Genomic DNA, 23153 nt, shown 5'->3' on the forward strand with positions numbered 1-23153 from the left:
TATTACCCGGCTAAGCTAGGCGTTCATAGCGCACACAGCTTCTTAAGCAATTGCTTCCTACCGGTACCCATTTACCTCACCTGGGTTGAGTGCAGCACATTTTGGATCAGTTTCTTGCTGAACGAAATTACGCCATGGCTGGGAATCGAACCCACGACCCTCTGTTTCAAAGTCCGAAGACTAATCCACTGGGCCACAACGCTCCACAGATCTTACATGTAAATGTATGACAATCCATGTTTCTTGAAACACACAAATCGGATAAGGGTGGTGTTTCAAATATATTTAAGTGTGACTTAGAATCACACTTAAATTCCCAGTTGTGTGTGGTATAGTACGCACGACCGCATTGATCAAAATCATGCTATTAGAGGATGCGCGCTTCTGCATATTAATCAATAAGATTGAGTTTTACACATCAAGCGCACATCGGCATTTAACCCTTTGAACCCTGAATTATTTGGGGCGGTCGTGACATACACCCTGAATTATTTGCACATAAATGACTTCTCGACCACATTCATACAATCCCCCATGATTCGAGACCCAACGGCACCTTCCCCCCGCTAGTACCCGGCCCGAGCCGGCTGAAGTTGTTTGGCTTCTCGTAGACCTAGTCTACAATCAGAAATATCAAATTTAGTGTCTGTTTTGGGCTCACTCTTTTCACCAAAGTGAGATATACCAATTGCTTCCCCATAGTAAGCACGTGACTCGCCACGTATTACCACACCTACGACACGAGCAATCACAAAAAAGTGGCATATTTTGGCCATTTTTTAAGCGAAATCCTTCCGAAATCATTGCCGACATTGACTGAAATTATCGACTAAATATTCCTACACGTACTAGAAAGATGACGTCATTTTGGAAGATCACCTGACATTTAGAATCCATGCTTTTGAAATCACATGGCTGTAGGCCGGTATTCCGGCCTATCGGGTATTTGCGTGTTTTCTGGCAGGCCGGTATTCCTGCCTATCGGGTTCAAAGGGTTAAGCAAGATGTAAGTCACGCTTAACTTTGTGAAACACCACCAGCAAACATTAGAAAGCAAGTTTTAGCTGGGTTATTTCACTACTCTTCCTTTGATTCCATTAGAAGCACCGTACCGTCATATCACCTACATGTAGATCTTACCTTTCTGCCTCTACGTCGAGATTGTCGCTATTATAATAGGCATCAAAAATCAATCTGTATTAATGGGTTTTATTTCAATTTTTAAATCTTTTCTGTCACTTTTCATTCATCAAGGTTTCAAACATGCATTCTACATGCACTACTTGGATTGATATTTAGGGAAACTTTGCAAATAAAGTGAGGCTGTTGGTGAATACAATTGGTTGCCTGGATTTAATAGCTGAAAACATCCATTCCAGAGACTGAATTGCACGTCTAGTTACAATGGCCCTTATTCTGAAGTCAGGTTTGATTTTAAACTCTGATTTTAAGTTGTGGTTTAACTATGGAAAGCCAGTTAATACATAGATCTATAACAGTAGAGGTTCAATGTATCAGCTCATTTGACTCCCAAAACATTATTAACTGCCTGGGAAGGACAAGTATGACAGTTGTCTTCACCATTAGTAGAATTAGTAAAGAGCACGGTAAACATGAGAAGCAATCACTGTAAACAAAACTTTGAAACGTTTGGCTTCCCATAATTTTAGCACAGAGTTAGACCATGGTCTAAGTTCAACCCGACTTCAGAATAAGAGCCAATATGTACAAGTACACATGTAGGAGAAAATCAAACAGGTATATGTGTGTTCAAACAGTACAGATAAACACAGATTATTGCCGTTTCTAATGAGGTAGTGTTTGTCTATTACATATACAAGTAATAACCACCTGTCCATAAAGACACATTCATTTGTTTCCCTTGAAAATGGGATAATTATATTCAATTTAATTCCCAACATTTAAGCATCAATACATTTCTAAAAGTTATAATACAACCGAGGTAATAACTCAGTAAGCAAAACTTGTAATGACTGTACTGTGATATATACATGTAACAACAATAAATACATAATACTTAAAAAAAATGACTGGGAAAGAAAAAAAAAGAATCATACAAAGTACAATCCCTAACAAAGGAAAAAAAACCTGTCGAAGAAGTCCACCTGATCATGAACCGTTTCCCCCAATAAGTGATCTTTACAAACAGATTTCACTGTAAAATATGATTTATTTCGAAACTATGGAGATATAACAAGTGGAATGCCTCTGGCCGTCTCACCTGCATCACGCAGTTCAACATAGCAGCAGTGCTGACTTTGAAAACTACTATAAGTCGCACAAGATGTTCAGTGATACTTGGTTACTCTTATTTCCACGTTTTATGAACTAGACCAATACACTTACAGAGATAGGATGGTAATTCAACAAATACCCCCAATGTGGCCAAAGTTCATTGACCTTTGACCTAGGTCATGTGACCTGAAACTTGCACAGGATATTCAGTGATACTTGATTACTCTTATGTCCAAGTTTCAAAAGTCAGATCAATAAACTTGCAAAGTTATGATGGTAATTCAACAGATACCCCATTATGGCCAAAGTTCATTGACCTTTGACCTTGGTCATGTGACCTAAAATGCACACAGGATGTTCAGTGATACTTGATTACTCTTATGTCCAAGTTTTATGAACTAGACCAACATACTTTCAAAGTTATGATGGTAATTCAACAAATACCCCCAATTCGGCCAAAGTTCATTGACCCTAAATGACCTTTGACCTTGATCATGTGACCTGAAACTTGCACAGGATGTTCAGTGATACTTGATTACTATTATGTCCAAGTTTCATGAATCAGATCCAAAAACTTTTAAAGTTTTGATTGTAATTCAACAGATACACCCAAATCGGCCAAAGTTCATTGACCCTAAATGACCTTTGACCTTGGTCATGTGACGTGAAACTCATGAAGGATGTTTGGTGATACTTGATCAAGCTTATGTCCAAGTTTAAAGAACTAGGTCCATATATTTTCTAAGTTATGATGACATTTCAAAACCTTAACCTCAGGTTAAGATTTCAATGTTGATTCCTCCAACATGGTCTAAGTTCATTGACCCTAAATGACCTTTGACCTTGGTCATGTGACATGAAACTTTAATAGGATGTTCAGTAATACTTGATTAACCTTATGGCCAAGTTTCATGAACTAGGTCCATATACTTTCTAAGTTATGATGTCATTTCAAAAACTTAACCTCAGGTTAAGATTTGATGTTGACGCCGCCGCCGCCGTCGGAAAAGCGGCGCCTATAGTCTCACTCTGCTTCGCAGGTGAGACAAAAATTATCATGAACGGTTTTCCCCAATAAGTGAGCTTTACAAAAAGATTTCATTGTAAAATATGATTTATCTGGAAACTATGGAGATATAAGAATGAGTGTATTGGAAATAACAGATCAGTGTAAAATGGTGAGTCCTATTATGTTATTATTACACTTTGAACAGGGATGACAGCTTCTTGTTGGCATGGGTTAACCTGTCAACTACTGACTACTGTAAATCCCATAGGCTTTGTAAAGGAATCACCCGGTTACAGCAGACAATGGGTTAGTATCTCAAAACATACTAACCTTGCCTTCTTGTGCAAAAGAGGTTTTCCCGGCACCATCGCTTATCCGAAACATCTAGAAAGATTAAATGTAAAAATTTTAAAAATAATGAAAACTAAATAATTTTACAATGCATTCAGAGATGTTGTACACATACAAATCTAGATCACAGCATCGACATAATGCATGCAACTTTATTAAATCAAAGTCCAAATTGGCTTCAAGTTGCAGAAAATGATGGTTTGATTATGAATTAGAATTTAATTTGCTTTTATAACTTCTGAAGGTTTCCATGGCGAAGAAGAATAGTGTAGTAGGTTTCACGGTACACCATGTATCTTTCTTGCGCAAATGTTGGTCCTGAAAAGGACCAGCCAATCTCTAGAGACAATATGTTGGTCCTTTTCAGGACCAACATTTGCCCAAGAAAGATACATGGTGTACCGTGAAACCTACTACACTATTAATTTGCTTTTATTCCTCTATGTACATGGAGGCTTGAAAAAGACTGGAATTTTAATTTTACTGTTCATACCACTATTCAGATATTTGCTTCTTATGATTTTATAGGTTGAATATTCATATCAAATGTTACCATTTCAATGAAAATCATGGATCATGTAATGTACGCTAAGTTTTGGTGATACCTGACTGATGCCTTTGTGTAATCCCTCCACTGCACCGAAGAACGGGGAAGCGCCGCTGACATTCTTAGCATCGAGTTTAGCTCCATTCTCAAGCAGAAACAATGCAATATCCTAGAAAAAGAAGAAATACAAATGATTGTACAATCATTCAATTATTGTATAGGCCTATGTACCTCCAAGACATGCCAAGTCCCACTTAACCCTTATCAAACTTTAGGGGGGGGGTCAATTTGACCCCCCCTCGACAAATTTGCTGCTACGCTGCCGCGCAAATTTCAAACAAAGTTCATTAAAAAACAATAAAAAAACAAAGATTTGAAAAATCAAAGAAATACATATTCTAAATTAAAAAAAACAATCCGGCTGTACGCGCGTGCAAATTTTCGTGGAGATCGGGCAATCAGCGGCCGAGACTGGGGGGGGGGGGGTGGGGCATTGGGGTGCGCGTAAGATGTGTCCATAAGATTGAAATAAGAGAGTCTTGACTACTAGACCTTCATAGAAGAATAGATTTAACCCTATCTAGGCCGGGGGAGGGCCTCGGAGGCCCCCCCCTCAACGATTTGCGAGATATTTTTGCCGTGCGAAATTTTTTGACCGTGCCACTCGCTGACTTTTTACTTTTAAGTCTTGCGCAACTTTTGAGACCACTTTTGCGTCACCCGGGTATGTGGTTCCGAAATTACGCAACATTGTGTAAGTGCATGTCAGACCGAAAATGGCTCAAAAACATGATTTCGTGTACAAAGTCAATGCAAATTGTGTTTTCAACCATAATTCATAAATGTATGATTATTTTTAGTTTTGCTAGTCTAAATGTATTCATTTTATGCTTTTTATGATCACAGAAGAGTCCCCAACAAATTTCATTGAAAAAACAATGAAAAACAAAAGGTCAAAAAAACAAGGAAATACATAAGAAATTGAAAAAAACAATATAATACATAAGAAAATGATTTGATATCACAATTTTTTTCATGTACACTTGCTAAGGACACCACAAAGAGTTTCTATACCAAAAATTAGTACATTTGGAGCTTTGTTTAGGGAGTTAGAGGAAAAAGTATGATTTCGCATACTAATTACGAATAAATTAGCATAATCACTTAATAGCGATTCGCATGAAATAAATTACTATACAATCTTGTAGATTATGTCCCAGGCAACCCGCGTGCCAATTTTCGGCGCGATCGCGCGGTCGACGGCCAAGATCTTAGGGGGGGGGGCCTGGGAGGCCCCCCCCCAGCCATAGGAACTCCCAAAATACCCCGGCCTAGATAGGGTTAAGGAAATATAATTTCAATAACTTACATAATGACCATTCCTTGCAGCCATGTGGAGGCCCATATTGCCGGTCTTTTTCTCGCGCGCGTTGATGAAACTCGGTCGCTTCTCTTGAAAGAAGACGATGAGTTTGTAGACAGTATCGTACTCTCCTACTTTACATGCTTTGAAGAAGAGATTCTCCCATTGCGTGTAGTTCCCAGGAAACACTTGGTACAGAAATCTTAATCAAATAGAAGACAAGAATGATATGTTATATCATTGGTAGATAAAGGGAGCGGGGGCACAGCCAGCCCATGCCCCCTATTTTAGAAGCAAAATGAAAATTTGAAAGTGAAGACTTTTTTTTTTGCTTGTCAAATTTTTTCTGGTATAAATATCCGTCACATTTGGTTAAAACCTTTTCTTTAAAAAAAAAATTGGGGCTTGTCAATTTTTTCCCTCCAAATTTTTTTTTTGCTTGTAAAATTTTTGGGTATGAAATATCCTTTTTTGGTTTAAAAACCAATTTTTTTTTGGCTTGTCAAATTTTTTCTCAAAAAAATGTGCCCCTTTTGGAAAATCTTGGATTTGCCCGTGTTATATGGTTTATATAGCCTCGAATACAGACCATCTCCTTTTCTCTTCTATGCAACTTAATATTCTATTATTGCATATAACATGATAGGAGAAATGTCCCTATTTTATTTCTCCCTTTCTTTTTCCTATGCCCTTCCCTATACAAAGCCTATATGAATTACAGAATTTAATAGTTAAAGAGTTAACTTACATACTCCCTGCCTTGAGTAGTTTATTCTTTGAAGGACTCTCAACATAGATCTAGAAAAATAAACAAAACAGCGGCTGTTGATTAATGACATCTACAAAGGTACTGTCACATCATTTGCAGTAACCCTTACGGGTAAGTTGTGGAAAATCACTCGCAACTTAACCGCCACAATGTTCTGAGCATGTTAAAAACTTTCTGCAGGCAAATCAGACTCATTTATAGAATGAACTATATTTGACTGCAATAAACAAAGACATTTGTAGATATATCATTCATTTACATATACATGTCCTTGTACTAGAACACAAAGTTGATTTTCTAATTAGTGACTGTTATAATTAAACGACTATGAAATTTTACTCCAGCAGAAAGTTACTCAACCTTGTCTGTACATGAATCTACAGGTCCTTAAAGAAGATTCATCTACCACTAATCGCTGTTGAATTCCCTATGAAAACCCAATCCTAGTATAGCTCAAAATTTACAGAAAATGTGCTTCAAGGAGTATAATTTATAAAACATACATTGCATGATTACATGTATCTGGGGGGTGTTTCACAAAGATTAAAGTCGCACTTAAATGCCGAGTTGCGTATGGTATGAAAGGCTTGACCGCATTGGTCAGATCGTGCCATGAGGACGCGCACTACTGCGTACCTATCAATAAGATCGCGCGTTGCATATCATGTACGCGTCGGCATTTAAGTGCGACTTAAGTCATACTTAAATCTTTGTGAAACACCCCCCTGGTTTGTATTTAATCTGTATACTAGCAGATGGTTTAATTACCATTTGGTTCAACCAAATGAATGAATGAATGAATGAATAAATTTATTATCCAATGCAATGATAATACCAATTTTACAAGTTTACAGACAATAATTTATGAATACATAGAAAAGCAAGGATAATAGGAACCAGAAAATAGCATGAATGCTAGTCAAGTCTGGCCCCTTCTAGTCTAGATAGATTCAACCATTAGTCTAATATCCTATTCGTCCAATTTCCAAATCTCTAACAATAACTTTCAATTATCTTTTTGAAATTTGTCATCTAAAATTTTGTGTTTGCCTCTAATCATGAAGACATGGGAATAGACAAACCGGATATTAGAGAAAGCGGGTATAGTCTATTTTAAAGTTAGCCAAAACGGATAATTAGGTTAGTGGCAATTCGATCAGGGCGTTGTTTTACAAAGAATTAAATTCAACTTGAAGTGACTCTTAAATTCCCATTTGTGAGCGGTATAAAATATATATTAAGTACATAACTGCACTGGTAAAGATTAGGCATGATTTTTAGTCAGACTTTTAAAACTCTCTTTGAAACACATCCTCATGGTACAGGATTAGAACGTGAAGGACAAGGCTGAAAGGAAAGTAGACCAACTGATTATCTTACCTCATATTGGGGGTAATTGGAAGGAACCAGGTCAAAGGGCTCGTAAAGGGAGACTCCTAAAATCTTGCGAATATTGACTGATTGTAAGAACAAAATGAAGACAAAATGGGTCAGAAAATTTATCGCTCAAAATGCTAAAAAGCACCTTAATACAGCTGTGCTAAGGTTTGGATAATACATGTACAATGCAAAGGTTAAAAACATCTGCATTCAGCGATATATATAAATGTTTGAAATTATTATCATTCTTATGACAAATTATGATATAAATGTATAATAAGAGGAACAATTTTTAAAAATGGCTCATTAAAATCGGTTATGAAATAAGCAAGTTATGGAAGTTTGAAAACTCTTGTTGTATTTTGTATGGGGATCCTCAAGTGTACAAAACAAATAGAGAGTTGTCCACAAAATCAGCCATTTTGAAGCATGTTTGCCAATTTGAGGATCCCCATAGAAAGAACAATAAGACTTTTTAAACTTCCATAAATTGCTGATTTCATAACTGATTTTGATAAAACCTTTTTTTTTAAATTATTCCTCTCATCTAACTCTTTCCAATAAGATTGCTTCTCTTCTTGGGTTTTGGCTTCCTTTAAGAAAAAGCTGAATAAAATCTTACTTCTACTTGGCCCCTTGCCATGGGTAAAGTCATCTATGAAGTCGCCGGTCTCAGCGTCCTTGAGAACGATCCTACGGTCAGTGGTGACTGTCTCTCTGGCCTTGCAGAGGTAGAAGCCTGACCCTTGAGTGAGGGTCAGATTGATGGCCAGAGAGATGCAGAGGTCATTCATACTGACCGCTCTCGGGACGGTCATTTGATCAAATCGGTCCGTCATCTTCTTGGAGATAGCTTCCCGAGTCTGCAAAAGATAATTTTTTTTTTATTCATTGATGTTATTTTTTCACACATATCTATGAAACGTTCAGCAATATTCTTTTCTGCTTTCATTAAAACCAAATTACTATCAAAGTGGACTTTCCCTTTAGTATCATTGACAGTTATCCTCGAGATTCGGTGGAGCTTGCTTTACTTCTGTACCCCCCCCTCAAAAAAAAAAAAGGATTCAAGATTCAAGAATAATTGTTTGGTATGAAAGCAAGCATTCAAAGGAATTAAGTTTCAAATTGCTATCAAGCACCCACAGAGATAACAAAAAATACAGCAGCAATAAAAATCTATACATAATCAATAAATATTAGTAACAACTTTCTGGAATAACGTAATACTCTTTAAATTCATAATTCCAATTTATGAGCATGATGAATAGATGTGTGCATGCCCCCCCCCCCTCTCAATCAAGCATGTGGTATACAATCACGGATAGAATCATTGTAAGAAAATGTACTTTTACAAAGAAATGAAAAAAAACTAATGAGATAGGTGAACACGATAAGGTGAAAGGTAATTGGATAAAATAATGAGGTGCAGAAGAAAAGGAAAGAAATAACTGAAATACTGTCGTAAATAAATGATTACGTAATCTTACCTCTGTTTGAATAGTCTCTATGTGTTTCCACCATTGCCTGCATGCTCCAACATCAAACTTACTCTCTATTAACACTCTCTCTGTTCATTGAAAAAAAATAGAGTTAATAGTATCCAAGTAATTATGGAAATACAAGCATCATTTCAAAGCAGCTGAACTTTGCTATTTCTTGACTATTTCCTGTGATTGAGGTATCAAACTAAAAAGCAGATAAAGAACTTTTTAAACATGTGAGTCTTTTTGAAACTCAGAAACTGGCCGCCACGTGACATTTTAGTTCCCTTTCTTCAAATTGTTTTTACTCCATCATACGAGAATATGGAATCTCACAGGTTATACCAGATGAAAGAGAAGATTCTACGCTTTACAACGATAGGTAATTTGTCTATTCTTTTTGCGATTATGATAAATCATTGATAATTTTCGGTTCCATTTTTTTAGGACGCACTGTTTATCACAAGATTCAAATGCATCGTGAACACAGAGTCATGTATCACATGATTTAAATGTGTCATGAACCTAGAATCATGTGACACATCACATGACTAAAAATTTTGTGCCCCCAATCCCCACCTTGGTTGCAATCTTCTAGAGTTTCCTTCAGCATCTTGCGTTTCTTGATCAGCTCAACGTCTTCAAGAACCTCTGGAAGATTGTCAAGATCGTGTTGTGCTGCCCTCGTTTGATGCTCCAACTCAATCTATCAAAAGAAATTAAACAACAATAATAATTATGTGACTCATAAAGCGCCAAATCCACTCTGTAGAGTGCTCAAGGCGCATAAAGAGATAAATTAAAAAAGTTTTTAGAAGATTTTTCAAAGTCTCGACAGAGGTACATTTTTTTCATGTTTTCAGGAAGGCTATTCCAGTAAGTGGGGCATGCAAAAGCAAACATGATCCCCCAAGTTTTTAAACTTTTGAAACAATACAAATTATCCATTAAGTGATCACTACCCCCCAACCCCCCCCCCCCCATCAAAATCAACATAAATTTCTGTGCAATATCACATAAGACATCCACTTTAACATGTTTTTTTTTCATATCATCCACATCGTAAAAGTTTTAAGAGACAAATATGAACTGGAAGAGTGACCGATGCATTTTGAGGAATTGACCAAAACTCGGGAGAGGCTTTGATATGGGAGTGTGGTCTTACCAGTCTGTTAATGACGGCTTTGGCCTGTCTAATCTTGAATCCACACATGAAGTAAACACACATAGCACAGCACACAGCCATGGGATCAGCCTGCAAAAGAGATCGAGAAAAAAAGACACATAATGACCTGAATTAGACCCATATGAATTTACAATGCTGGTGACGGTGGGGTAGTGACGATGAGGATGGTTGCTACGATGTTTTTGTGGATGCTGATGATGAACAGGATGATGATGTTGTTGTTGATGATGCTGATGATGTTGTTGATGATGATGATATGGTGTTATTGATGATGCTGATGATGAACAAGATGATGATGATGAAAATGATGATGTTGTTGATGATGCTGATGATGAACAGGATGATGATGATGAAAATAATGATGGTATGAAACAGCCATGATCATGACCATGATGACAATGATAAAGGTGAGGAGAAATTTGCTACTGTGTGTTAACAATGACTTGACCCTCCACATATTTGTGTGCTTATAAAAGGCAAAACACAGTAGTTGCAGCAAACAATTATTTCATGAGAAAGTCTTTTAAATGAAGCTTAATTGTCAAAATATTATCACATATCTAGATCTAGCACATTAATGTAAACTTGTCTCTGCAAAATCATGAAATCCTAGCTCAAAACCGATAATTCTGATGATCACTAACACTAAAAAGCATATGTGGGACAGTGTATTGCTTCAAAAACTACCCGACATTTGATTGAATTCTGTGCTTATTTTGCTCATTTCTCTGTCTTTCTCAGCAACTACGCATTTCTTCCAGAGCTATTTGGCACATATTATTTTATTTATACAAGCACTTTGATGGTAATTTCATTGGATTCTGTTCGAACTCATTTTGAGATTGTTACCACAACTGGTATTTATTTTTAATAAATGTGGGTGCGTCGTGGTCTAGTGGTTCTGACTCTCGCCTTTGAAACAGAGGGTCGTGTGTTCGAATCGTAGCCATGGCGTGTTTTCCTTCAGCAAGAAATTCATCCACACTGTGCTGCACTCGACCCAGGTGAGGTGAATGGGTACCCGGCAGGAGTAATTCCTTGCATGCACTGAGCGCCGGTGATGGTAGCTCGAGCTAAAGCCGGGGTAATAATAGCAGCGCTTTGTATCCTCTGGCAAAAAGCGCTTTATAAATCCAGCTATTATTATTATTAATAGAACGTTACGATGTCATCGACTTCCATCACCTATAAAGGCACTGCATTTTTCAGTAGGAATCCCCCACAGCTTCCCACAGTGGCTTTTCCATATTCCCCATCATCACTATCTTACCTCTAAAAGATCTGAGGAATCTATCGGGGTATTAATGCGTATCATCTTCTCAAAGGTCTTGAGGGCAAGGTTGATACTCCAGCGATCGTTGAGAAGAACCTCGGTGGTGAACGTACCAGGGATGAAGGAGTTGACCAACTCACACAGGACTCGACTATCGACTAGATCATCCAGGCCCTCCACGTTCAGCTTTCGGCCCTCTCTCGTACTCTGTAAGAGGTGAAAAGAATTTATTTGATAATAATGACATATAGCATTTATGAGGCACCAATTACCTATTTGCCTATTCAATGGCGCACTGTATGTTACAGCTGCTAAAGCTGCTTGGTGCATTCAAGGAATTAATCCTCTCGGGTGCCCATTCACCTCACCTGGGTTGAGTGCTGCACAATGTTGATAAATTCATTGCTGAAGGAATACACATGGCTCAGACTTTCAAACTCACGTCCCTCAGAGATGCAATCCTTAGACCACAACGCCCCCAATAATAACAATATACTCAGCTATCAACCAGATTAGTGTAGGTTTCACGTTACACCATGTATCTTTCTTGGACAAGTGTTGGTCCTAAAGAACCACCCAAACTTGATGCTTTGACAGGTGTCTTCATTGTCTTCAGGAGAATGAGCAAAATTTGTAAAACTTTATATACTCTGTTAAGGTGCCATTTACACTTTACCTTATAGGGTACATATCTCTGATTGGCTGGAGAAGTCACTAGCAGATTATCCAGGCCCTCTACATTTAATTTTCAACCCTCTCTCGTACTATTAGGTTAAAAGAATAAAAACAATAACAGAAAAACCTTGTCTTTAACCAGCAGTTGTCACATGGTTCAGGATCAACCTTCCTCTCTAGATCTCTTTATCCTGCATTCTATTCAACTTCTTTATCTTTGATCCCCTTCCTTATCTTTCTCTTTAGATGATGTTATTCACTCATGTTTTGCACATTTTAGTCTGCAAAATGCTCAAGTACTGCAATTATTTGACTTTAATATAGAAGGTTGGCTTAGGCACCTTGTCCAAAGTCAGAGTCATGGATTTCCTGCAAAAATCCCGCAAGAAGCTTTTCATTAAGCCAGCAGCTACTGAGGGGCATATATGACAATACATTTTCTATGATCTTGAAAGTGTACTGCATCATTGTGCAAAAACTCCCGAAGTATGAGCTTACATTCAGCATGGTAGTAACCATCTCCAGGATACACTCCTCGGGGTCGGGCCGGTGATGGGATTTCTTCTTGAACTTCTTGCAGAAATCCTCTCCGGGGAATCGGATGTGTTTCGGCTCGGGCGGGGGCGGGCTCTCCGGTTCCTGTTCAACCAGGGGAAGTGAATGTTTGTGAAATTGTGTACCATGAGAATGAACCCAATGATGTATGAGGGGCAATTTGAAATGTGCTGTATGACTTTAACCCAATGACCAATATTCTGAACTGTGGTCTAAACTGTGGTTTGATCATGCTGTGGTTTAAATAGCCCAATGGTACAGGTATGAGAGGCTATATGAAATGTGCTGTATGACTTTAACCCAATGACCCATATTCTGAACTGTGGTCTAAACTGTGGGCTATATGAAATGTGCTGTATGACTTAAACCCAAATGACCCATATTCTGAACTGTGGTCTAAACTGTGGTTTGATCATGCTGTGGTTTAAATAGCCCAATGATGTACATGTATGAGAGGCTATATGAAATGTGCTGTATGACTTTAACCCAATGACCAATATTCTGAACTGTGGTCTAAACTGTGGTTTAAATAGCTCAATGATGTAAGATAGGCAATATGAAATGTACTGTATGACTTTAACCCAATGACCAATAATCTGAACTGTGGTCTAAACTGTGGTTTAAATAACTCAATGATGTAAGATAGGCAATATGAAATGTACTGTATGACTTTAACCCAATGACCAATATTCTGAACTGTGGTCTAAACTGTGGTTTAAATAACTCAATGATGTAAGATAGGCAATATGAAATGTACTGTATGACTTTAACCCAATGACCAATAATCTGAACTGTGGTCTAAACTGTGGTTTAAATAGCTCAATGATGTAAGATAGGCAATATGAAATGTACTGTATGACTTTAACCCAATGACCAATATTCTGAACTGTGGTCTAAACTGTGGTTTAAATAACTCAATGATGTAAGATAGGCAATATGAAATGTACTGTATGACTTTAACCCAATGACCAATAATCTGAACTGTGGTCTAAACTGTGGTTTAAATAGCTCAATGATGTAAGATAGGCAATATGAAATGTACTGTATGACTTTAACCCAATGACCAATAATCTGAACTGTGGTCTAAACTGTGGTTTAAATAGCTCAATGATGTAAGATAGGCAATATGAAATGTACTGTATGACTTTAACCCAATGACCAATATTCTGAACTGTGGTCTAAACTGTGGTTTAAATAACTCAATGATGTAAGATAGGCAATATGAAATGTACTGTATGACTTTAACCCAATGACCAATAATCTGAACTGTGGTCTAAACTGTGGTTTAAATAACTCAATGATGTAAGATAGGCAATATGAAATGTACTGTATGACTTTAACCCAATGACCAATAATCTGAACTGTGGTCTAAACTGTGGTTTAAATAGCTCAATGATGTAAGATAGGCAATATGAAATGTACTGTATGACTTTAACCCAATGACCAATATTCTGAACTGTGGTCTAAACTGTGGTTTAAATAACTCAATGATGTAAGATAGGCAATATGAAATGTACTGTATGACTTTAACCCAATGACCAATAATCTGAACTGTGGTCTAAACTGTGGTTTAAATAACTCAATGATGTAAGATAGGCAATATGAAATGTACTGTATGACTTTAACCCAATGACCAATATTCTGAACTGTGGTCTAAACTGTGGTTTAAATAACTCAATGATGTAAGATAGGCAATATGAAATGTACTGTATGACTTTAACCCAATGACCAATAATCTGAACTGTGGTCTAAACTGTGGTTTAAATAACTCAATGATGTAAGATAGGCAATATGAAATGTACTGTATGACTTTAACCCAATGACCAATAATCTGAACTGTGGTCTAAACTGTGGTTTAAATAACTCAATGATGTAAGATAGGCAATATGAAATGTACTGTATGACTTTAACCCAATGACCAATATTCTGAACTGTGGTCTAAACTGTGGTTTAAATAGCTCAATGATGTAAGATAGGCAATATGAAATGTACTGTATGACTTTAACCCAATGACCAATATTCTGAACTGTGGTCTAAACTGTGTTTTAAATAGCTCAATGATGTAAGATAGGCAATATGAAATGTACTGTATGACTTTAACCCAATGACCAATATTCTGAACTGTGGTCTAAACTGTGGTTTAAATAGCTCAATGATGTAAGATAGGCAATATGAAATGTACTGTATGACTTTAACCCAATGACCAATATTCTGAACTGTGGTCTAAACTGTGTTTTAAATAGCTCAATGATGTAAGATAGGCAATATGAAATGTACTGTATGACTTTAACCCAATGACCTATATTCTGAACTGTGGTCTAAACTGTGGTTTAAATAGCTCAATGATGTATGAGAGGCAATATGAAATGTGCTGTATGACTTTAACCCAATGACCCATTTTCTGCACTGTGGTCTAAACTGTGGTTTGATCATGCTGTGGTTTAAATAGCCCAATGATGTACATGTATGAGAGGCTATATGAAATGTGCTGTATGAATTTAACCCAAATGACCAATATTCTGAACTGTGGTCTAAACTGTGGTTTAAATAGCTCAATGACGTAAGAGAGGCAATATGAAATGTGCTGTATGACTTAAACTCAATGACCCCTCTTCTGAACTGTGGTCAAAAATTGTGGTTTGATGAACACTACATGTATGGTCAACAGGTAATGGTTTTACTATGGATAGCCAGTTGTGTCACAAATCTCTAACAGTATACGGTTGTGCTTAAAATTAGTGAACCAAACTAAGAAATGCACTTCTTTATGCTGAGTGTTGAATGTAGACACCAACGCTACACTGTTCGGTGAGGCAGGTGAACCAAGAGAAACAAATTTTATCGAATGTAGTATTTCATCACTTGACTTCACAATTAAAGGAGAATGAAACCATTGGAACAAGATAGCTTGTGTGAAAACAGAAAAATCAAAGAAACAGATCAACAAAAGTTTGAGAAAAATCGGACAAATAATGAGAAAGTTATGAGCATTTGAATATTGTGATCACTAATGCTATGGAGATAGCAAATTGGCAATGCGACAAAGATGTGTGATGTCACTTGTGAACAACTCACCCCATTACTTTACTATATATTTCACTTGAATTGCCTCTTTTATCACATCTATCCATAAATCATGTGTTTTTTTCTACATGAGGGCATGTAATACATATTTTTTAAGAATACATCATGGATATAGAGTTTGTATCATCATAAGAAAAAGCAAAAAGAGATATTTTGAGGGTATTTTATAGTCCACCAAGGGGAAAGTTGTTCATCAGTGACATCACACATCCTTGTTGCATTGCCAACGGGAGGATCTCCAAAGCATTAGTGATTGCAATATTAAAATGCTCATAACTTTCTCATTATTTGCCCGATTTTTCTCAAACTTTCTTTATTCTTATTCTTTGAGTTTTCTGTTTCTACACAAGCCTATTTGTTCCAAAGGTTTCATTCCCCTTGAAATACCTGAAACATGGCAGAATTTGATCACTTTACATACAAATATGTTCATTTTTTGGTGGGTTCACTTACTTTAAAGCACCACTGCATGTTCAATTTACCATCTCAATTCTCAATCATTAATACAGTACAAGGAATTGTCTTCAAATAATACATGTGTATAAACCAAAGTAGTTTCATATAACATTTAAAGCATGGGGAAAGAGCATACATGTAGTAAACATATGAAGCAATACACGATGCAAACAAAATTTATACATTTTCCGCTTTCCATTATCCCCCCCCCATAAAAAAAGGATGAATTAGCCCATGGCCAATTAAAGTTAAAATGGATTTCAGAATATTGGGCAAATGAATAATGAAAGGCGTTTTACAGCTGTAACCAATACACCAAATGAATGAAAAAGAGACAGACAGGCAGCTTTGTATTTGTGATGTAACTTCCATGATATAGAATCTTCAAACTTATACCATGAATAGCATTCTCTTTGCAAACTTTCTTTGTGCATAAAACAAGACAAAAGGAGATAATAATGATAATTCAGTTTATAGATATCTGGGTCCCGCCTGACAAAGAGCTACGACTGATCCAATCAACCACAACTATGGAAAACCAGCAACGTCAACATCTAAAATACATGTTTCTTCAAAATATTAATTAGGTATGATTTGTATATTTGAATATACAATGTGCTTCTCTGTGATTTTCAAAAGACATTGTGCGAATTTCCTAAAGAAACCATTACGACGTTGATGGATTTCCATATACTTGAGATTGATTGGATCAATCGAAACTCTTTGTAAGACGGGGCCCAGGTGCAAAAATGAAAGCAACGGCAAGCAGGTGCAACTTACCCCCTGTGATCTGAGCGATCCTGCAGAGTTTGGGGTGTAGGGAGGAGGGGGAGGGGTAGGCAGGGGCGGGGTGGAGGGTGCAGGCGAGGAGGCGAGGGATTCGGGAGGGGTTTCAAACGGGTTCTGTTCACGTCAATCGGCAAAAGATGGTGACGGAGATCGAGTCGTGCGTGAAGGGAACACAGCAAGCAAAATAAAAAGCAAGTTTAATCATGGATTATTACAGACATGACTGACAATTTGTACAAGCAAAAGCAAGTTTAAAAATGAGTTATTAAAGACGTAACTGATAACTAATACATACAGGCACGGTGTGCAAGTGTGCATGGCTGCAGACACTTATAAGGAAAAAAATGTATTGGGGTCGCATTCTACAAAGAAATTACATTAAAACAATTCATCATTACAAAAATTGAAATAAAAGTACATTTTGGACAGCATGGATGCAAACATACATAGGGGAGACCGGGGTTAGTTGGAACATGGGGTAAAGTTGAAACATTGTAATTTTCTTTAACGTCTTTGAATAAATTTCTGCAATATTGCCCTCAATTTATTGTCATTATCAACAGCCATCCACCATATTACAGACAACACATATGTGCAACAACCCTGGTGGAAGTTAGAAACAATTTTTTTTTTTTACCTTCCGAGTAATTTTTTCTTGTTCAGAAATGTTTGATTATTTCAGAGAAGTTTATAGATCAAGTTGGCCAATTTGGGGGTATAATAGACACTTGTACCAAGCTACAAACTGAGGTTATTAATATGCCATGATGATGTCCCTTTTTGCGCTGTAAGCTTATAAACATCAAATGGGCCTCTCGGGTTAGTTGGAACAAAATTGATGGGGCTAGTTGGAACATGTTTTAACTTACCCCAAACATAATTATGAATAAAAACATTGGATATGAGAAAAAAATATAAAGTATTTCACACTCTTCTGAACATGTATTGTATACCATGCTTGTTTTGTTTATCAGTTGGGTCTGAGTGTGCATTTAAGGCCTATTGTAGGCACCTAAATCAATATTAACCCTAATATCAAAATGGGGGGGGGGTCAGTTTGAGCCCCCCTCGAGAAATTTCGTCACTACGCCGTTGCACGAATTTTCTTTACTACACTGCTCGCTGGCTTTTCATTTGAGACCAAATATTCGATGCCTGTGTGCAGGGTTTCAAAATTACGCAACAAATTGTACGTGCATGTTCCTACCCAAAATTGTTCAAAAACGAGATTCCATGTACAAGGTCAACGGAAATTGTGTTTTTCAACCAAAAGTCATAAATGTATGATTATTTTTTTACTTTTGCTAGTTCAAATAGAATAATTTTATACTATTTATGATCGCAAAAGACTCCCGACAAAGTCCATCGGAAAAAACAAAGGTTCGAAAAAACCAAAATACAAATATAAAAAATACATAAGAAATTATATTTTTTTGCATTTTTTGGATGATATTTGTTCTAAATGTGAAAATTGATACTCTCTCCAAAAATTAGCATTCTACTAGCTTAATAAATAGAGTTAAAGGCAAATACATATAAAACAAAAACAAATTTAGGGAAAATTTTATATGGTTATTTGCATAATTCATGATGAAAAAATATAAAGAATTAATTATTGTCTTATAAATTTGATGCAGAAGTACCGGTACATGAAACTGCTGATAGTACACTTAATTGCATGTAAACTCAAACGCACCCAAATATGCGGAATTCTACTACACAGTCTAATTGCGTGAGTGGCTGTATAATAGAAAACATAAAGTTCAACGAATCGACACTTTAATATTTTGAACTTGAATAAGATAAAGCAAATATGCTAAAACCATGTAAAATTACAGTTTTAAGTAGTTTAAGTATAATTCTTAATTGACCACGCAGTGTTCCAACTTACCCCATGCTATGTTCCAACTTACCCCGATATGGGGGTAAGTTGGAACGTTTGCGATGGTGTTGTTCAAGGTGGATTTTGTCAGTAACCATAATAGAGTTAAAAATTTTATGGGGTACATTTAAAGCACTTAGATATATGCTTCAAGCTGATATATTGTTTCTCAAACTTAATATTAAATCTATTTGGATTTACAGCCATTTTTGTCAAAAATGTTCCAACTAACCCCGGTCTCCCCTACTCCTTTTCTTTGTAAAGAAAAAAAAAATATGTGGAAATGTTTAAGCATACAAATATTTTTTTATTTACAAATAGCAATGCAGGGTTTTAAAGAACAGTTTAAAACACATTACAAAAGCACATTCAAATTATAGTCAAAGTGCAAAGCACACACAAGCAAAGGCGATTTCACAATCTGCTATTTAAAATAATGTTTCTTTCAAATTGTAATCTGATGACTTGGGCTTTAAAATAATGATTTTTTTTTGGTTGAATACCAATTAATATATAAAGTAATAAGTTCTCTGAAAGAGAGAGGTTTGCCATCGATCTCTAGTTGACACTGGTCAATTAAGATCACTGTGACATGTAAATTTTGTTCAAAACAAAGACAAAAAACTGATCAGAATTGTACCTTCATATTTGAAATCCATTGCAAACTTTCATTTTTTTCTCAGAGCTCACAAGAAGATTAACTGCTACTGGCTACAGTTTGCTCTAACCATGGTAATTGCAATTACTATCAATGTTAGAATCACTACATACATGTATGGCCTTAGACACTTGAAAAGAAAAAAAAAGATAATTGAAATCCTCTTTCAAAGTTTGATTTCAAACTCTCACCGGACTGTCTGGAAGGGAGTCTGCGATCAAGGAAGCGCCACCAAAACCAGATAGGAAAGATTTTTGGTACGAGACCTTCTTTTTCTTCTTCTTCTCAGGCGGAGGTTTTGGCGTCCACTGTATCAAATTGAATCAAGAACGATATCACTTAAATTAAACAAAATACATGCAAGTCTAAAGATAAATGAAAAAATGATAACATTTATTGAATCAAGGATAAAGTGACATATTGCATTTAAAATAGTTGCGGGGCATCACAGTTCTTTATTTTCTATGCAATCCGCTGATCCTGCTCCGGCCATGAACCAGGGCATGAGTGTGCATTGATGAAAAATCTAATCGGACTAGATCCTTAGGACACTAATGCTGCAGTTTAGATTTTCAGATTTTCAAATATTCCAATATAAACAGTTCCCCACGATATCAAAGTTCCAACCTTAACTTTATACTAAAATCTAACAATGGAAAGATGTTTTGGGTGGAGAATTATTAAACTTTCTTGCGTGAATTTATCAAGCTCCTGAAGTTACAATAGTGTCCCATTAGTTCACCCTCCCCCTATGTAAATGGTGCAAAGATACAACTCATGTAGAGAGCCAACTTGGGCCAAAGTTTCAACTGCCAATATGACAGGGTCCTGTAGGAACACCGAATTCGTTTACAACTCCACCCGCCAACCCGAGATGACGCAGTATCTTTAATAGTGTCAACTCAGAGCGAAGTAATTTCTAATATGCAGATCTGCCAACCTCTGGGAATGAAAACACTTGTATTCTGTAATAGAAAAAGTGTATTTTCCCCAAAAAGTGTATTTCATAATAAAATGCGTGGTGCACTCGCTCACCGCGGCGCTCAAGCTGCATGCAAGCTAAAATGCACACTGCTCTTGCAGATGAAAAAAACAAAACATTTAAACATGTGTATATCTCATCCTGGTTTTAACAAAATGATTGATAAAAAAACTCAAGTTACCTGAAATTATATGATGAAATACTCATATTTGTGTAAGTTTTATGAAATAGAGACATATCGAGATGATTTTTTTCAACAAATTACGATTTTGTAAAAAAACAAATTCAACTTTTTTTTACAAAAACGTATATTGTAAAGAAAAAACGTACTGCCGTATTTTGGTTGCAAAAAGATACTACTGTAAATACGCCAAAACGTACTGGTTGGCAGGTCTGAATATGGCGGTCTCTATAGGATCCTTACCTCAAACGGTACCTCACACAGAATCCTATCATCGTTGGTAGTGAGGTACTCCAACCTGTCCCAAGTAAACCAGATATCATGGCTCACAAGTCTCCACAGAAGATCAAACACCTGATGCAGAGGAAGAGAGAGAGAGGAAGTGTGGGAGAAGGGAAGAAATATGGAAAGAAAATAAGAGAGAGAGCGAGAGAGAATGAGAGAGGTGAGAGAAAGATAGAAACAAAAGCGAGAGAGAAAGCAAGAGACCGGGAGAGAAAGATAGAAATTGAGAAAGGGAAAAAGTGAGAGAGGAAGAGAGTATAGAAAGAAAGCAAGAGAGAAAGTGAGAGAGAGGGAGAGAAAGATAGAGAGAAACCAAGCAATCAAGAAAGAGAAATTATGAAAACAATGCCATTAGAAACTGCAAGGTGATTTTAAGTCTGGTGCTTGTGCTGTTCTTGGTGTCGTAAGGTGAGCACAATTCAGATAGCCCTCCATACAGTGTACATTGTAAGTTCATAAAAAATGTTAAAAATCTCCTTATTGATACTAGATCAACACAAAGTAAAACCTGTCCCAAATCCAGTCTTATTTCTACTTTTCTGCTGTGCTAATGTAAAGAACTTGAAAACACCTGGATCAAGCTAGGTAGATTCCATTTAATTTCAAGGGTGGCATTACTGGTGCACAATAATTGGCCCCTCTATTAATCCAACTGGATCCACACCTGTAATGTGTACACATCCAACTCTTGCCACTGGTGGTGCATCACTTCAAAATTGCTGCTTGAATCACTGCTTCACAATGAACAAACATGGGTATGGTGCCTAACCCTGTGTATACCCGGTGTTCAAAGATGTTGCGTGGAATATTGCATGAAAAAGAATTTCAACTGATTGTGAAAAGAGAAAGTATTGAGAGTCAGTAGAACAAAAAATCTAATGTCACATCCAAACATCTTCTCTTAAATTTTCTTTAAAAAAATACAAAGCATACACTGTAGGTGTAAAATAATTTACAGGAACTCTGGGGTTGATATCAATGAATCTAACAATTTGAAGTGAACTTGTCAGCTTTTCATGATACATGGTCCTTACAAATTAAACGCAACCAGGGGTCCGTTGCAGAAAGAGTTGCGTTTAATCGCAAGCCAAAAAATCAATCGCAAGTCCCAAATGCGCTCTGTTGATTGGTTGAAAATCAAGTTGCCCATGATTTTTAGAGCTGCCATTGATGGCAACTCTTTCTGCAACGGACCCCTGAACATTAATAGTACATTAATGACAAAGACAGCACAATTTACCAAAGACTTGATTATCAACTGTGACATATCTAAAAAACGTACTGTAAATTAACACAATGAGAACAAAAATGATCTTATTCTGTCGTCTGTCAGACTCCCTGATAGAACCCTTGATGTTGCATAGAGATGGATGCACTAATGACTTAAAAGAAAGAAGCAATTGCAGCATAAACCAAGGAAAAGAAAGACCTAGGCCTGGTTTCTTTCCGTTAGGAAATAAAATCCCTGAAGGTGAAGAGAATGAACCATGGACCTGCTTGGAATGAATGCAAGGAAAGAAAAAGCCTGTCTAAACCTTTGGTATTTCAGGGATATTGAATTATTATTACAGGGCTCGAATTAATCCAAGGCCATCCAAGGCCATGGCCTTAGATGCCCTCAGAAATGGCCTTGATGCCCTTTCAAATATTTGTAGACTTAAAGCCAAAATAACTGCCCTTTTTTGCTGTGGCCTTGGTGCCCTGCGGTAATCCAGTGCATGTGCCCAATTGAAAAGTGCATTTATTATTGATGCCCTTTTTTTGGTGGCCTTGGATGTCCCATAAAGTGAAAACTGTCTGCCCTTTCCCTTAAGTGCCCTTTTAAAAAATGGCCTTGCCCCTTTAAATTCTTAATTCGAGCCCTGTTATTATAACACAATTTACAAAAATACTGTGACTATTATATTCAATTCTGTCTTTTTTTCTTTTTCTCATCAGATTAAGATGATACTTGACTATAAAATGCTACATTGTATTCGTTTAATAAA

At 36.7% G+C, this 23153-nt stretch overlaps 1 protein-coding gene across 2 annotated transcripts in view; it reads right to left on the reverse strand.

The window, feature by feature from the left end:
* The window catches only part of LOC121421175, a 49032-nt gene that overhangs the window by 17408 nt on the left and 8471 nt on the right, over positions 1-23153 (reverse strand). For both annotated transcript variants that reach the window (XM_041615834.1, XM_041615835.1), the window contains exons 4-17: positions 21124-21234; positions 19909-20025; positions 17169-17291; positions 12792-12932; positions 11616-11825; positions 10325-10414; positions 9739-9865; positions 9166-9245; positions 8298-8538; positions 7676-7752; positions 6275-6324; positions 5533-5728; positions 4222-4332; positions 3596-3649 (exon numbers count right to left, since the gene is read on the reverse strand). In XM_041615834.1, coding sequence (XP_041471768.1) covers positions 3596-3649; positions 4222-4332; positions 5533-5728; positions 6275-6324; positions 7676-7752; positions 8298-8538; positions 9166-9245; positions 9739-9865; positions 10325-10414; positions 11616-11825; positions 12792-12932; positions 17169-17291; positions 19909-20025; positions 21124-21234 — 1728 coding nt within the window. The remainder of the gene's footprint in view (positions 1-3595; positions 3650-4221; positions 4333-5532; positions 5729-6274; positions 6325-7675; positions 7753-8297; positions 8539-9165; positions 9246-9738; positions 9866-10324; positions 10415-11615; positions 11826-12791; positions 12933-17168; positions 17292-19908; positions 20026-21123; positions 21235-23153) is intronic.

The sequence above is a fragment of the Lytechinus variegatus genome, chromosome 9, assembly GCF_018143015.1.
Source record: "Lytechinus variegatus isolate NC3 chromosome 9, Lvar_3.0, whole genome shotgun sequence".
Lineage (NCBI taxonomy): Eukaryota > Metazoa > Echinodermata > Echinoidea > Temnopleuroida > Toxopneustidae > Lytechinus > Lytechinus variegatus.